This window comes from Excalfactoria chinensis, chromosome 7, assembly GCF_039878825.1.
Source record: "Excalfactoria chinensis isolate bCotChi1 chromosome 7, bCotChi1.hap2, whole genome shotgun sequence".
In the NCBI taxonomy this organism is placed as follows: Eukaryota; Metazoa; Chordata; class Aves; order Galliformes; family Phasianidae; genus Excalfactoria; species Excalfactoria chinensis.
Genome location: NC_092831.1, coordinates 34,015,782 through 34,032,841, shown reverse-complemented (window position 1 = coordinate 34,032,841; position 17,060 = coordinate 34,015,782). Strand labels below are relative to the sequence as shown.

The following is a 17,060-nucleotide window of genomic DNA, read 5'->3' as shown; positions in this document are numbered from 1 at the left end:
ATTTATTTGCTACTAATTCCCAGGAGGTGCTGATGCATTCCTTGTGAATTAAAAAGCTGTTCTTGTGGCCTGGTGGGAGGAGGAGGGCTGATACCATTATTAATGAGCTGCCGGTGAAGATTTCTGATGTGGTAATAAGCGTGCAAAACTAATTTGGGTATTTATTTCTTTTTTCCCCTTGACGTGGTCTGAGCCCTTTTGTCAGCAGCTCCATTATTAGTCCTGTCGTCAGCCATAGTGGGGAGCCTGCAAAGCTCTGCTGTGGAGTAGGGAAATAATTGCTTTTTTTTTTGATGGGAAGTATGTTGTAAGTTGAACTTTTAAGAATAATGGACATTTGAACTGACAATGTTCATCTTTTTCATTTGTAAAAATGATGCTGTTTCCAAGTATACTTGTATTGATACAGTTTCCAAGTATAACTTTGAAAGCTCTTCTAGATGTCTGTGTTTTCTGCAGTGTTTTGAGCCCTGAAACGTTTTTTTTTCCATCAACAGGTGAATTTGCCATCAGCTTTATTTAATATAAAAAGTAGGTTTCCCATGCTCTTAGCTATGCTATCTCACTTAAGAACTTGATTATTTGTAAGAGATTGAAAATGGTTTAACGGTTGCTTGCAGTTTTAAATATACTTTGATGCTGTCACATATTAACCATAACTTTAAAGTCTTTAATCAGCTAATTTAGTCTGTAGCAAATATAAAGGCTTCAGTTAAATGACAGTTCAGTTACTACTATCTCCAAGCTGCTACTTCTTGCCATAAAAATGTGATACTGCCAGAGTGGACCTTTTCAGTTGGGTCTCCTTTGTAGTAGAGTGTTTTTATTACCCTTCAGGTGGTAATAAAAGGATTTAGTGCTCATTGTGATTGCAGGGAATAGATTAGTATGGATTTAACATACAGTAAAGAATGAAAGCTTTTCTTTTTTGATTATTTTATCACCTTATTACTGGCATCTGCTTGCTTTGTTGTCAGGGATCAACAATATGTCATGAGGATTTCAGTCCTGACCTCAATAGCTTTATCCTTTCCTTCTACATGAGGCATCTGTGAAGTGGTAGGAGTTGCCATGATCTATTCTTTCCCATGTTGCTCTGAGGTGTTATCTTTGGTGCATCGTCCTGACGCTGATTTGGGTTTCCTTTGTAGCAAGTAGGTCATGTGTGATAACCTCAGACTCGTGTTAAACAATTGCCCAATGGACCAGCAAAGATCTATTTTCTGATGGAACAAGATTGTAAATGAAGCTCAAATATGGGAGTGGAAATTCTGGTGATGCTAGTGGAGTGATTTGCTGAGGTGTTACTTGTTTGAATGGTTCTTGGTGTCAAACAGAGACTTTTGCCCTTCCTTTCTGCTCTGGATGCAAGTGTGCATGGATAGGTTTTCACGTCTGCTCAAATCCAGAATCTTTGGACTTCTGCTGCTAATTCAAGAGCCATTCTATTCCAGCCTGGAGTGTGCCCCGATTTCTGTCTTGTGAACTGTGCCCAGCAACATCAAGAAACAGTTGCATTGCACTTCAGCTTTTCTCAGTTAATAGACTACAGGGAGGCGTTTTTACTTCATGACTTAAGAGTGTATTTCAGTGGGGCTGCTTTGACATTCTTATCAGACCACCTGTTAATGTAATTTTCTCTTTGATTTCAGGTAATTGAAGACATTGAGTACTTGAAATTTGACAAGGGCCCATGGCTGCTACAGGATGATGTTTCTTTCCATCATTTGAGACTTTTGTAAGTACGATACCTTCCAGTATTAGAATATTATTTAGCCCTGGATTTCTAGGAATTGTTAAAGCCTTGACCCTTTTTAAGGTATGTTTATATTTGTACTGTGCTTTGTTTTTTGTCAAGTCAGCAGTGACAGTAGACTTGTGTAATACTGTTGCTTTATAAGATGTGTGCGGAGCTGCGTTGCTGCTAACCAGTAATTGGAGGAGGGACCCTAGTCTCTTCACCAGTTTTGTTGCTCTTCTCTGAACCTGTTCCAGCAACTCAATGTCCTTCTTATAACGAGAGGCCTAAAGCAGAATACGATATTCAAGATGTTGTCTCAAGAGTGCTGTGTACAAGGGGACAACCATAGAATCCTTAGAGTTGGAAGAAACCTCTGTAGTCCATTTAGTCCATCTCCCCTGCAGTGCACAGGGACACACGCTAGATCAGGTTGCCCAGGGCCTTATCCAGCCTTGCCTTGAAAGTCTTCAGGGATGGGGCATCATCCAAATCACTAGGCTACCTATTCCAGTTCCTCACCACCCTCACTGTAAAAGTTTTTCCTTTTATCTAACCTAGACCTTTGAGCTTGAAACCATTGAAACCATTTGCTCTTGTCCTGTTGCCACAGACCCTGCTAAGGAGTCTGTCCCCTTCTTTTCTGTAGCTCCATTTTGGATACTGGAAGGCTGCCACCAGGTCACCTCGCAGCCTTCTCTTCTCCAGGCTTCTCACTTCCCCAGTGCTGCTGTTTGCTGATGCAAACCAGGCTGCTGTTGGCCTTCTTGGCCACCTGGCTGTGCTGCTGGCTCATTCAGGTGACTGTCAGCACCCTCAGGTTCTTTTCTGCTGGATGACTTTCCAGCCACTCTTTCCAAGCCTATGCTGCTGCATGGCCTTGTTATGACTCAAGTGCAGCACCCACATGTAATTTGTCAGCTGCCATGCAGTTGGACTCAGCTGATTGATCAGCCTATGCATGTCACTCTATAGATTCTTCCTGCCCTCAAGCAGATTGATGCTCTTCAACTTGGTGTCCTCTTCAAACTTGTTGAGGGTTCACTTGATTCCATCATCAGTATCATTGATGAGGGAACACTGAGTGTGACCAACTACCATGCTGCGTTTAACTCTGTTGGCAGCATCCTTTGGGGCCTGGCCATCTACGCACCTGGCAATCAGCACATCTGACCAGGCCAGAAGCATTCAGTTTCTCCAGGCATTTCCCAGGTTGTTGCTATTGGAAATATATTTTGCAAGCACTTCTGTTCCTGGCTAAGCACTGTATACAGACAGGCATGGAGTTTTAAAACAGCATTTATGCAGTTGACATGGTGGTGTCTCTGTTGCTCTGTCAGCATGACATCTTTCAACAGAGCTTGTTGACAGGGCAACCATGTAGTGGCATTTAGGTGTGGTGCTGTTTGGATTGGATGCGTTTAAAGTGTTGTTCTAAAAATAATTTTTTAGCTGTCTGCTTTTAAGTATCTTCACAGCAGTCAAGAAGCTGACTGAACAGTGTAGGGTAAAAAGGAAACAGCCAAACTTGGAAGACTGTGTGAAAGATAAGTGCTTTTGTGCTCCTTTTGTTTGACTCCCAGAGAATAATCCTAAATCAGAGCAGTAGTATGTAGCAGTTCAAGGGCAGTGGGGTTGGTTGGTTTGTTTTTCTTAAGGAAAAATGTCTGCTTAATTGGGTGTGAAGAAATCAAAATCAGACAGTGGAAAGCTTCTTGCTGAAATAAAGTCAAATTTAATTAAACTAATTCTTTGCAGGTACTCCACGATGATCTCTGTTCCACTTTAGTTGTGGAGTGCTACTGGTCAGGTTGCATGTGTTCAACAGAGCAATGCTGAAAAGAGAGCTAGCTCTCCAAACTTGAAGGGATATGAATCAATACATTGACCTGCATGTAAACAATGCATTACGGATGGAGCTTTTGGACTGCCACTCTTAAGTCATGCTGATGAACAAAATGTTCCCTGGATAATCCCGCATTAAAAAAAATTTACACTTGGAAGAGTGTTAATAGGTTTAGCCTTGACTGAAGTGAGGTAAGCTTCCCATTTTACAGAACAACATCAGACTGCATGTACAGGGCAGCAGGTTCAGTATAGTTGCTTCATTTTTAAAACAAAGCTTAACAATTATACAGTCATGTTAGTTTCAGGTTCTCTCTCTCAGGTTGGTAGAAATACAGGGATTTATAAAGTGTGCTTAATTGAACACTTGTCTCTGAATCTCATAGAATTAGAGAAGGGCTGAGGTTGTGGAAGGGACCTCCGGGTCACTCTGGCACAACTTGTGCTCCAGCAGGGATACCCACAGTATGTGGCTTTCAGAGATCTCCAAGACGGAGACACCGTAACCTCTGTATCCTCTCTTTAGTGCTGTGTTTGCTTTGTTGTTGTTGTGTTGTTTTTTTTTAAATAAGCTGATGAAATCCCTCTGAGCCTTCTCCCCTTCTCCAGGCTGAACAGTCCCAGATTTCTCATTGCAACTCTCCTACGAGGAAAAGCACTGAGTCCTTTCCGCGTCTTGGCTGGACTCCCTCCAGTGTGCTCAGGTCTCTCATGTCCTGGTAGGCAGAACTGAACCCAGCACTCCAGGTGTGGTCTCACCTGTGTTGAGCAGGAGGGAAGGATCCCCTCCTTTGTCCTACTGCCAATACTTTGCTCAGTGCACTCAGGACGCTATCAGTCTTCTTTGTCTGAAGGGCACTATGCTGGCCCATGTACAGCTTGCTGCCCACCAGGCCCATTCCTACACAGCTGCTCCCACCTGGGTACCCCCTGCATGCCCCGCTCTTCCTCTTGTTGAGCTTAGAATTTCAGTCTTGTTATACAGGCACCGGAATAGTAAGTCATCTGTGCTATTACTTCAGTTGCCTCCTAATATTAGCAGTACTGTTATGCCTTTTGTCTGGCTCTTCTATCAAGGGCTGAAGGTAGATCATAGAAGAGCAGCTTTGAGTGGCGTCTAAGAGAAACAAGTCAGGATTCGAGTGCCCTTTAAGCATCTCAGAAGAGTTTTCTGTATGTAGTAATTAAAGGATACATCTGGTGGCTTACATCCCATGAAGCTATGGAAATCAGATTTCCTTTGAAAGGAGAAAATACTTTTAAGTTACTGTTTTTCCTATAGCTTTGCACTGGTACAGGTACTAAGAAAGGATTATTGTTAATTGTGGAGTGTAGGAGGGAGTTAAAAGAAAGCACACAAAGAGTGCTGTATTAAGATATTGTATGAAAATTGCGCTTTGTAACTGTGGAAGAGAATAAATAGCATTGCTGAGGAGTTAATTTTTCATTGAACCCTGGGTGATGATGACAGGGTTTCCTTTACAAGACTTGTCATTGCAGATAATAAGAAATCACTTCTTCTGTTGACAGCGTGTGGCTATGTTACTGAGATCTCACAATGCAACAAACTGCTCATTTAAATGCTAATATGGTTTGAGTTTTACTACTTCCACTTGCCTTCAGAATAACATTGTCAAGACAGTGGTTTTGTGTTTGTTTGGTGAAAGCAAAACTGTCCAGGAAATGGTGAGCAGCTTCCAACTTCTTGTAAAAGAGTATACTAAGTAGGAAAGGACCTGTGGTGCTTGCACAGGCTTTCAGATGCCTTATGCCCATATTAATTCCTCCTGCTGGAAAGAAGCTTTAATATTGTTGTGCACCCCAGATGGGCCACAGATCTCACACACCAGCACTTGCTGCCCTCTCGTGTTCCTGTTAGGCTGCAGCAAGAGTTTGGCTTTGCTGCTGCTGTGTTCTCTGCTGCGTTCTCTGCTGCAGGGGTGCTTTCACCTCTTGCACATTCAGCTCACACCAACGCATCTGGGCAAAGAGAAACTGATGTACATTGTGAGGATGGCTTTTCCATTGCACATGTATGGCGCCCTGGCATATTGAAACCCCAGCAGGGCCTCTCACTTCTTGCAAATAGTAAGCAAGCTAATCAGACCAGGGAGCCGCACCCATATAAATCAGTTGCAAAACACATCTTTTATCTCCCTGCCTTGCCCTGAAGTCCTCTCTCCCTTGCCCTAATGGAGAGCAGTGTGACTGTGGGATTGAGGCATGTCTTGCTAAAAGGTGAAGAACATTTGTGTGTGTATGTAAGCTGGAGGGTTTTCCCAGAGTAGTGTCACCTATGTTAATTTGCCAGCAGGTGAGGGAAATGCTGTGTTTGACATGTCCTGTTTACAAGTCCCCATTTAGATTTGTTACATTACTGCAGCTCCTTCAGAGTTTGCTGCAGCAGAACATAGTAGTAGTAAATCTTCAGCCACCATTACTTTCATTATAAAAGGGTAGGTTTCAACATCTGTTTTATCTTGGATGAAAACTGATCCTGTTTCAATGTAAGCAATCTAGCCACAAAATAATTTGTCACTGTCATATGTTCCACTTAGTTTATCAATTACGGTTAGTGTGCTGCATAACCTGTGTAGTAAATTGCTTGGTATTGTGTTTGGCATTACAACAGAAATATATTTTGAAGTTGTTACTGAAGGATCTTGTACGAGCAGTACTTGGTAATTCTTAAGTTGTGTTAATGTTTCTTTAAATACTTAAAGCTGTTGCAGATCCCCCTGCTGGGTGTATGTTTCCTTTTCTGTTTGTTTTGCTCTGATGAAATGGCATCTTGCAAAGAAGGGAACGAAGGAGGGAAAGTAACTCTGCAGTTCTTTTTCCTACCTTTAGCAAAAGAAGGGCACATCCATTCCGAATGCATCCATCTGATATCAAATAAGAGTACCTGAAGTGATTGTAAGAGGTGTTCTTATAACTCTTCTGTCACAGAGACCCCAAAAATCTCATAAACCATCCATCATAGAACTTCTGGTACTGCTGGGAACTGCTTCCTTAGCACCTTTCGTTCTTCATGCTTCCTCTGGAACATCTCTTCTTTGTCAGTTCCCCTTTGCAACAGCTATTTTGTAGGTTGGAAACATTGTTATTATACCTTCTCACCTCTTGCAGACCTGTTTTTCTTGGAAAGCTCTTTGTTTTTCTTTCCTGGTAGTGGTAGTGTGTGCCTTTTGTTCACCAGGGAGTGGCTGCAGTTCACTTTAAGCACAGCATGCTGGTGCTGCTTGGCCTATGAATCTGTTGGTCTGAAGGAGGTCTGCAGCTCCTTGCCCTGCCATTGTGAAGGTCTGGAATGAGTGGGCAAGGAGAAAATGGCACCAAGGGAAAGGCACAGTGCAGGGGGACACAGCCTGTTGCTGTTCTGGGTGAGAGCATCAGCAGAGGGGGTCAGTGCAGTTGGAGCTGGATGTAGGTACCCCCTGTGGCCATTTCTCCCATCCAGCTTGTGTGCCTGTGGCATGAGTCAGGAGTGCTTCTCCTTTCCTGTGCTCTCACAAGCATGGGCAAAGCTGAGAGCACACCACGTGCTTGCTGGCTCATTCCCATGTGCTGTGCCCTACCCACTGCAGTAGAAGGTGAGGAGCCCTGGCCGAGGTAATACAGGCATGAAGAACAGAGGAAGGAATGCCACCTGCTCGCTCAAGTTATCCCCAAGCAATTACCGTGTCTTGGATTTGAAGCTCATATCAAGGTGTGTTCAGGAGAGCCTTTTCTCTTTCCCGCTAGCGTTCATCTGCAATATCTCAAGTTCCACACATAAGCAGAGAACTTAGCTTGGGATGTTTTATGTTGCTTGCTTTAAGCCTTTTAGGCCAGAGAATGCTTCTAGGTACAAGGTATGGCTTTCTAATACTGAGTATTGTGTTGCTAGCCATCACTTGTTCCTTGTGTGCCATCAGGGTTATGTCAGTGCACTGAAAAATGTGTGTGTCCTTGTTGTGAGCTGCCTTTAAAGGAAACAGAACTTCCTGTTTGGAAAAGAGGCAGGTTTGTATCCATCCTGGTTCCTCAGTGCCACTTCCTGCGTGTTGCACAGGGTGTGCAAACTAAGTGTATGTAGAAACTTCTGGAGAAGAGGTCAGAGCTACACTTTGCTATAGCATAGCTGCACATGTGATTCCAGTGTAGCCATGAGAAGAACTCTAGCTAATAGGATTCTGGACCATTGTAATGGTGAGCTAAAATCTAGTGTTTCTGTGGTATTAGCACTGTGCAGTCACTTGCATGCTCATGGACAGCTGCAATGCCACGTAATCTTATGGATAGGTAAAGTGCGCTCTGGTAGCTGCATTACTGCATTATGCTTTGACAAGATATGGTTAAGTGCCTGACAACAATAAATAGTGGTGCTTTTGTACTGGGGGAGAGAGAAAGCTCAGGGAACTTAATAGGTGCTTGTAAACGCTTCCTGCTGAGCAGTGAATTAGTTCTGGCAAGCAAATGTGGTTTTGTGGTTACAGACGTTGTTGTGGCAGGTGTCCTTGGGTGGTGCTTTTATTTAGTATGCCAGAGTATTTCTGAAGGTATAAAGCAGAGATGAGCCTGGAGAAGCCATCTTTGGCAGCGTGAGGTTTGCATTTATTTTCTGTTGTACAGCATTTTCTTTGGAAGCAGCAGTACTAAGAGCAAAGAATAGGTAAGAGCAGCAGGTTGTCTGTCTAGGTCACCAAGTAAAATAAATTGTGCCTGGTAATTTTAAAGGATAATTCCCATTTGGCTGAGATTCCTGGAGGAATAGATTAGCTGCAGGATGGTTGACTGCTGGACTTGCTTTGTGCCTGTGTCAAATTGTATTTTACATATGCCTGGACAGATTTTATCTGCATTCTCCTACAGGCTCATCAAGTCCAGAACATCTGCTGGTGTTTGGCAGGATGCTGTCTCTCCTATTTCTATAGAACATTTGTGTGGGGAGAAGGCATGGAAATGTTTATTCACTGGTAAATAAGTGGGTATTCCACAGGATGTGCTGATAGGCCTGAGCTCAGAAAGGTATTTAAACACTGCCTGCAAGTAGTCCTCTTCAGTTCTTAGCTTGGTGTCATCTTTGCTGCTTGTCCATGCTCTCTGCACAGTGAGAGTGCAGATGAAAGCTCAGGACATCAGTACTGATCCAAGGCATGGCTGGAGGGTGGACTGTGCCTAAGGAGTGAAGAGCTGATAGCAAAAGGGTTGCTGCTCTCTGATCTTTTTTTGTTTAGTTAACCATGGGCCCTAGACATAGCTGGTGCTCTAAATATACCAGGACTCAAAAATAAAACCATAATCGGATTGCAGCTCTGGACAAGCTTTTCCATCCTCAGTTATCCAAGATCTGGAGTGGAAAGGATTGGGGGGTCCGTGGGAGGGCCAGTGCTCACGCGTCTTAGGAACAGCTTTCTTTGTACTTGTGAGGAAGTGAACAAGGGCTCTTCCTCCTGGTTTTCAGCATGTGAATACCATGGGGTTTGTCAACTCTGGTTTTCTTCTTCAGCTGAATGCTTCTGCGGCTTGTTTGTGTCAGAAAGCTGTCCCTGGTAGGTGCAGTTCCACATCTGCACTGTGCAAAGGGACAACTTAAATGCAACATGAACCTCCCTGGATTTGACACTTGACTTTTTGTGTCTTACAGTGTGGAGCCACAGACCTCCAGAGTGCTTATGGTCACAGTGTGTCATTCCACAGGCTTCAGAATAGAATACAATGTGATCCTTCTGCTTTGGTTTGCCCAGTTAGAAAATACTTAATATTTGTGTAGATGCTAGAATAGTTTGTAGGGAAAATCCTTGGTGTTGATCCTAGCCCTGTAAATGGGCATTTATCCTTGTCTTTTTTTCTCTTCATCTCTTACTGAATTCCTGTGTTTCCTTACTGTCTGGTCTGAGCAGGATAGTTTGCAGTGTGCATGTCAGTATGTGTCAGCGGTCTCGTTTGCTAATTGAAACTGTGAGTTAAGTTCCTAAACTTTGCAATTTAGGAGAGAAAATGCTAGAAGGCAGGTCGTTTCACCTTACCTCAGGGTGTATGTTTCATTTGTGTCCGTCAGGAAATGCTGTTCAACTAACAACACAATTAGGTGAATAGCTCTCAGGTTCAGAACTTGGTCACTGTCCATCGCAATGGACAGCAGATGTGTTTTTTCCCCAGATGCACATAGGTGGCACTGTTGATCTGCAAATTAATAGCAGTATGCAGAAGGTGGCTTTCTAGCAGTTTCTCAGACCTTTAAAAATTGGGATATTTGGAAGTGCTGGCTCTGGGTGCCGTAGATTTTTGGGGAATTTGCACCCTTTGTCACTAAGCTGTCCTACCAGCTGCTGCAGCAGACTTCCCCTGATTGCTCCCAGGTGGGATGTTAGGGGCACTGCCTGCTTCCAAACCATCTGTTTGCCTCAGCACCCTTTAAAATGAGAGCTTTAGGAGGAAGAGTGCTGTCTTCTTATAATCCTTGCGAGGGTTCATTTGTGAATGAAAGGTAATTAAATGAAGTTAGTATAGCCTGTGGAATTTTATAGCACCAGCAGTTTTACCTTGTTCAGGTATGAAGGCAAAACGAGGTGTCTAAGAGGAGGTTCCCAGGAGTGGCAGAGCCTCTCTGAGGGAGGTAAAACCTTGGGGAGGAACTGGAAAAGGAAGAAGCTGTAGCAGGAACAAGCTGGGGGCAAGGAGGGAGAGGGTTATGTGTACATCATATGCAGAAAAGAGGCAAAAGTTGTCAGAACTACTTCACAGCAAAACAGTTCTTTAATATTTGGTCAAACTCAGAACTGGTCTTGCTTTCTCCTGGGCAGGATCTGGACTAACCCTATTTTTCCTTTTCTTTCCCTTGTTTCTCCTCAGTGTTCAGGACAAAGATGGAGTGCTGGATCCTGTAGCTATCCCTCGGTTCATTCCAGAAATCACAATTGGAGGCACTGAATACGATAAAATCTATTATGAATTTCGATCGGTAAGTAACCCTAGGAAGGGAGCACTTGTCCAACAGCCAAACAACAGTCCCTGCAAAAGTGGGAGTGCATTCACCACTGTCCTGTGCACAGCCTGGGTGTTAATCTCATGTACACAGATGCGCATTTCAAAGAGCGAGTTCTGGCTTTTGCCTGGATCCCCACTTTATTTTTGAAGTCTAGCTCCTACATAAGAGGAATAATGAAACAAATGGTTTGTTTCGTAAGCTGATTTTCTTTTTTGATCTTTAGATGGTGGACTAAAGGATAAGTGGTTTTCCTTTGTCTTTGTTTCTCCTGCCCTGATTAGTCTCTGACCTCTGAAATCTAAAATAATCCTTTGAGTCAAACAAGAAAATTGGAAACCCATGGCGACTAAAGAAGGCTGCTTATAAAACCCTTGGGGAGGGGGTGTTTTTCTGAAGTGGGCTGAGGAGGTAGGAACATTACATTGGATCTCGAAACTGTTGTTGCTTTAAATAGTTTGTTTCTGTAAGCAGGCACACATCCAAAGCCTGTTGTGGCCCAGCACTCTCATACACCTCATGCAGGCTCCCACACAATGTTTTAATTAGCTGCTTGCCTTTCTGATTCTGCAGACAATGGCTTCCAATTGACTTAGCACTTTGTCTTATTGGTTATTGTTGTTCAGTTGGCATGGGGTCCTGCCCTACCATGCAGCATTCTCCTAAGGCCCAGGTGTTGTGAATTCTCATCAGAGAAATCATGGCACTGATGGCAATTAAGTAATGATGATTGGACAAACAGAAGTTGCAGGTGATGGTTCATTTTCGAGTTGTGTTGAAATCTTCTATGGTTGCTGGGTTTTGGTTTATTTTCCTAGAAATCACAAAGGGAAAGGAATACCTGTATGAATTGTTTCTAACCATGCAAAGCATGATTTGCACTTTGTCATTTTTTCTGGTTGGGCTTGTATACGATCTCTTAATAGAATTAAAACTGTTCTGTGGGCTCATTTGAAAACTGAACTAGCAGTGTTTTCTTCTCGAATATTCATAGAGACTTCTGAAACAACTGTTAAGGGAATTTGTTCCTCCTCAGCTAACTGTGCAGTGGAGAGGCTCCGAGTTTGTGCTGTGCTGCCTCATTTGAGACCTGTTCTTTCCACTTTGTAAGGGGGGCTAACAACAAAGGTTAAAGCAGCAAAAAGCTGCTTTTGCTGCTGTGGCTCATCTGAGCTATCAGTTTGGTACTTTCTGATGTCACGTTTTGAATCCCAAACTTCAGGCTCGGTCTAAGAGTTTGTGAAGTCCTTCACTCTAAGAGATGACCGCGTGTGTGCAGCGCATACTTCAGAATGCGCTACTGCATGACTTGCTGTCAGCACACAACATCCATCTGCACTGAGCTTTCTTCCCATAGGTTTTTTGGCTGAAACATCACTTAGCAGAGGAGCTGGGAGTTGCTGAGGCTGCCTGTCACACAGCTAGGTGTGACCTCAGAGCTGAGTGTTGGAAGCAGGGGGATTACTTTCAAAACCCCCCCTTTTTTTTTCATCTAGCTGTACAGCAGCACATTCCTCTCTGTGTTGGCATGAACTGGGTACATCCTGCCTCCTCAGATAGCTGCCTTTAGGGAGAAATCACTTCCCTTGCAGCAGAGGGGTGCTTAGGAGTAGGTATATGAATACCTGGGGAAGAAAGCTGGGATCTTGGATTGCTCTGCTCGATGCCAGTTAGTTGACAGCAGGAGCCTGGGCTTTTCATTGCAAAAAACATTGCCAAAATAAAATCTCCCATCTGCGGGTGTGCTTTTAGGCCCTGATTCAGGGAAGTTAGTATGGAAAGTGATAATGTCATTTGGGATAAGGAAGAGCCATGTGTGATTCACAAAGAATTCTGTTAAATCCAGACAATACCGACTACTATTTTTTTCTCTTTTGGATACTTAAACTCTTGTAAGCCCTCAGGCATGGGGAATGTGCACAGTGGAAAAGATGTGAAGCATTCCTGCTTTGCCTAAGCTACTAGAAAGGTGAGCACAGAGCCAGCCCCACGTGCTGTTTAATGTTCTGACAATCCAATTGTTTGCATTGAAACTTAAGAGCTGTGTTTTTCCTTCAACTTTGCTTAGCAAACAAAGTTGTGAGTTTCTGCTTGCTTGCATTCAGAGGTAATATAGCACGACACCAAGCAGCACAGACAGGAGAAGCAGATGAACTGTAGATGCTGGGTCTGATGGGAGGGAATCTCAGCTCATAAACCCTCGCCTTGCCCATGTCTGTGCACAGATGGTTGCAGCTCTGCTACCACTCTTGCGTTTGAAGACAGATAAAGATTTTAGGCTCACGTGACTTGTAAATAAAGGCTTAATTATGGTGTAATTACAGAATTTGAACTTTTCCTTGTGGGAAATGCGTGCTTTTAAAGTTAGAGTAATGATGTTTACCAAATAAACACAATGATTTGTGTAGGGGATTTTTCTTCCTCGGCAGTCCTGTAACTAGTTATACATCCCTGGTCATACAAATAGGCAACTGCTGTGCTTTTCAGAGCTGCATGCACACAATTGATGCTGCCTAATAACGGTGGTTTGCAGGGATTTGTGAATTCCAGGCAGAAGCTGGGTTTTGTTCAAAATATCAATTAGTCACAAGCAACTGAGGAGGAGGAAGGAAATGCTTCTCAGGGAGCGAGATTTGAGTACATTTTCCTTTCCTCAAAATCACGAGGTAACCACATACAGCTCTGAACAGCAGAAGATTGCTTTTTATGTATATCCTCTTAATTTCTTCTGTAAATGTTCTTTTCATATGTGAGGAGGTGGCTTTCTGCCTCTTTCTCTTAGCGTGGAGTCATCTGGCAGGGCTCAGACGTTCTGTTCAGGCATTCATAAACTTCTAAAGATGCTTTTCTGGCAAGGGAAAAAGTAACCTTTTAGTCAGGGTATGTAGATCAGAGATAAGCATGTTCATTCTTAAGTGAAGCAACATTATTTTAGGAACTGTCAGACTAGTAAAGACTTGAATGCTATGGGTTGTTTTTTTTTTTGTCTTTTTTCCACAACTGCTGCATCTCTGTACTTTCTTCCAACCACGCACAGTCCCACAGATAGTGCTCCAAACTCCGTGTGCACCACGTGAAGCTGGAGCACATAGGCAGATGTGTTTGCAGAGAGGACAAAACCAAACGACTCTGTTTAATGGAATCAGTGCACTTAAATAATATACTTGTGTACTTCACGCTCCCAAATGGTGTTGGCAAGTCCTGCCTGAATCTCCTAGGGATGGTGAAAAGAGGGCTTGTTTATGTGCATGCTCTTTGCTGTCTCCATAAAGGTGCAGTTGTCTAAGCTTCATATTCAGACTGTCACCTACGTTTTTACCTCTGAAAAGAAATCTGCAGAACTTTTAAGGGTTGCATTGCAGGTATTGATCAATGAGGCTGCTGCTTATGGACAAGAGTTGGGAGCTGAGGGTGTGCTGGTGTTTGCTTGCATATCAGAGTGGAGAATTTTTTGCTGTAACAGGAAAGTTAAGTATTTAATACATGATCTCCTTTCTCATGTCATCATTTCTAATGAAAGGCTTGCCTATTAGCCCACTTACCCCAACCCTAGTTTGTGCAGTCACTTTTCTCTATTTGTCCAGTGGCTTGCCCTGATATTTTTAAAGAGAGATCTAAGAAATCCTGGAGAACAGGGCTATTTTCAGTAGAATGCTATAAAATGCAGCTTGCATCCAATGCTCTAGGGTTTTTGTTGGTTTTTTTTCCGTCTTCTCTCCAGGGGGTAAGGACGTGCAGTGGGAGTATTGCGTCCTCTTTCTAGCTTGCTGGGATTCTTTAAGTGCATGCGTGGGTGTGTATATTAAAGAAAATGAACAAATGCTTGGGCACATAAACTCTCTTCCCACAAGACAGGTCCATGCACCTAGAAGTTCCTTTTTGTAATAAAAAACATTTTGATAAGAGATTTGCTTTATCTTTTTGTTAGCCCAAGCGGTACAATTGGAAGAAAGGCAGGGATGCATGCCTTACCCTTGTAGCAGGCAGTTTATGAAGAATTCTTTGAAGAATTTGTTCTGCACTCTTGAACTACCTTCAAAGATGCTTTCTAGCGCAATATGAGTTCCGGCTCTAGTGAGTGCGTGTGCATAAGTGTTAGTTGTCATCTTTCCATCTGAGGCATCCTTTTGCTCTTGTACCTGATTGGTGAACCCCGTGCTTCTCTCTCTTTACCCACATACTGCTTTTCCCCCGCCATGCACTGCCTGTTTGCTGATCCTGGGGATCCCTTCAACTTCCATCCAGTGATTTCTTGCCTTGATCATTCCTGTCTTCCTCCAGACCAAATTGTGCAGTGTCCCTTTCTTTCATGAGATAAACTTTGCGCTCTTGCAGTGCTTACTGTCTGAGGAAAGCAGAGACAAAAGAATTGATTCCTCTTCAGCTATTCCTTCCAACCCTTACAAATCTCATGTTATATTTGTCTAGTCACTGCAGCTCTGTGTAGTGTGAAAGCAGTGCAGTGAGCTTTACTGTGGTGGATAACTCTTGTGAGGTGGTACACACCTTAGCCTTTGGCCTCAGATTTTACACAGGCTTGTTGCAGCATTTAGGTGCTTTACACAAGCAGATACACACATATACATAATCTGCTCTGTGTGGATAAATAGAGCGTCACAAAAGTTTAGGTTTTGGTTTTGTTTTTTTACAGAATCCTGTAGCTTTTCACATTTTACTCAGGTAACAAGAGTTGGCTTCCATGCTAGTCTTGCCTTTGCAGAATTCAGGACTTTAGGATATTCTCTTTTTTTTTTTCTTTCTATGTTTGTAATTATATCAAAGATGGATACCATGGTAACAATCTTCTGTTTTTCCTCTCCTGCCATTTTTTTTCCTTGTCTTGCCAAACTTTTTGTTTTTTAGGACCAAGGATTCCTGCTTCATTTCTTATTTTTATGGAGCTGTTTGACAGTTGTAATGCCCAGCCCTATCTGCTTTTGGATTCAGGAGGGAATGAAAACAGGCAAGCAATAAATTAGGAAAAGCTCAATTTATTTTTGCTGCTTTATCTCTGCACAAATATTTTTAGCCATTTCTAAAATAAAGGAAGATGCTGCCTGGCTAGATAGCTGCAGGACTACAGGAACCCAAGGAACTACTAAAAATGAAGGTTAATAAAATTGTTTCTGAAGTTTTTTGGGGAAAGGGTGGGAATAGGCTCATGATCTGCTTCTGTTTGCTTCTCTCTGGTCCTCCTCTGTTCTCATCAATCTTCAGTGTGCGTGGGGAAATTCTGAATAATCCCTTTTCTGCTTTGGAACCTTGTAGCTTCTCTTCCCTGCTTACCTTCAAAGATAGCACAGACAATAGGCAGTTATATCCATCCCAAATATGGAGGGGAGGAGGACTTTGAGTGGCCTTGGGACTGTGTCAGATCTCTCTTAGTTTTGTTTTAGATGACAAGTCATGCTGTCCCAAGCACTGGGTGCCTACCTAAATCAAAAAGGCAGTAACATCCTGCTGCCATCATCCTTTTCTCCTGATAGTATCTTTATAGCAGGAAGCACTCTAGGGGTTTCTTAATGTAGAAATGGTGTTGGAAGAGCTGCTTTCACTTAGGGTCACAGAATGGCTTGGGTTGGATGAGGTCTTAAAGATCATCCAGTTCCAACCAGAGTTCTGTTGGCTGTCCTGTTGTAAGGAGCTTTTTGCATTGTGCCTGCCCAGTTAAAGAAATGAATCTACACTTAGCTAAGTCTTTGTGACTCACATTTGGTTGCTTTTTCCTGTGGTAGACAGCGGACCCTGCACTATGAGGTGGGTAACTGGTGTTCTTAACATGCGCTTTCCTAAGGAAAAACAAAGTATTCTGCCAGTGTGGAGTGTAGCTAATGCTGCAAGTTGACACTGGAAAATCACTGCAGCAAAATATTTAGCCATGCCCTGTTGCTTATTTATTCTTGGCTGCCTTGCAAAAGCAAAGCTGGAGATATACATTAGATTGTTTATGGTGTTTGTAGTTGTTCAGATTGCAAGTTACAAATTCCTTTCTACAGATCAGATTCCTGCTGATACTCAGCTATGTGGTTTGAAGTGAAAATGCATTGGCTTTAAAGAAATGAGCCATGTCCTCCTTATGGACACTTATCTTTCCATAGGATCTTTAATGACTTCTCTGTGTTTTGTTGGGTGGGGTTTTTTTTGGTTGTTTTTTTGAGAGTTATGTGTTGGTTTTTGTTTTAAATGAATGAATGAAGGGTAGGAATCATTGAACAATTTCACTCAGTTGTGTCTGTTTTAACTTCAATTCAGTAAAGCTTTTGAGTGTTGTCTTACCCGGGCTATAGTGAATGTTCACATCACTAAGTAAAGGATGGTAGGAACCGAGCTGTAAGCAAACATCTGTCTGTGCCAGTCCTCTGGAAATCAGACTACACACCTCATGAATGCATGTTCAGGGGTAGGAGGGGAAAGAGCGGTGATTCTTTCTTGTTCCTGGAATGTTGGAAAAGACAGGCTGTATGGATATAGACCTTTTCCAGGCAGTTAAAACTCTCCAGAGTTCTA

The 17,060-nt window shown here is 42.9% G+C and overlaps 1 protein-coding gene across 1 annotated transcript in view; it reads left to right on the top strand.

The window, feature by feature from the left end:
* The window catches only part of NDUFA10 (NADH:ubiquinone oxidoreductase subunit A10), a 35,392-nt gene that overhangs the window by 13,789 nt on the left and 4,543 nt on the right, over positions 1–17,060 (top strand). The window contains exons 8-9 of the mRNA XM_072341242.1: positions 1,653–1,738; positions 10,421–10,529. Of these exons, the coding sequence (XP_072197343.1) occupies positions 1,653–1,738; positions 10,421–10,529 (195 nt within the window). The remainder of the gene's footprint in view (positions 1–1,652; positions 1,739–10,420; positions 10,530–17,060) is intronic.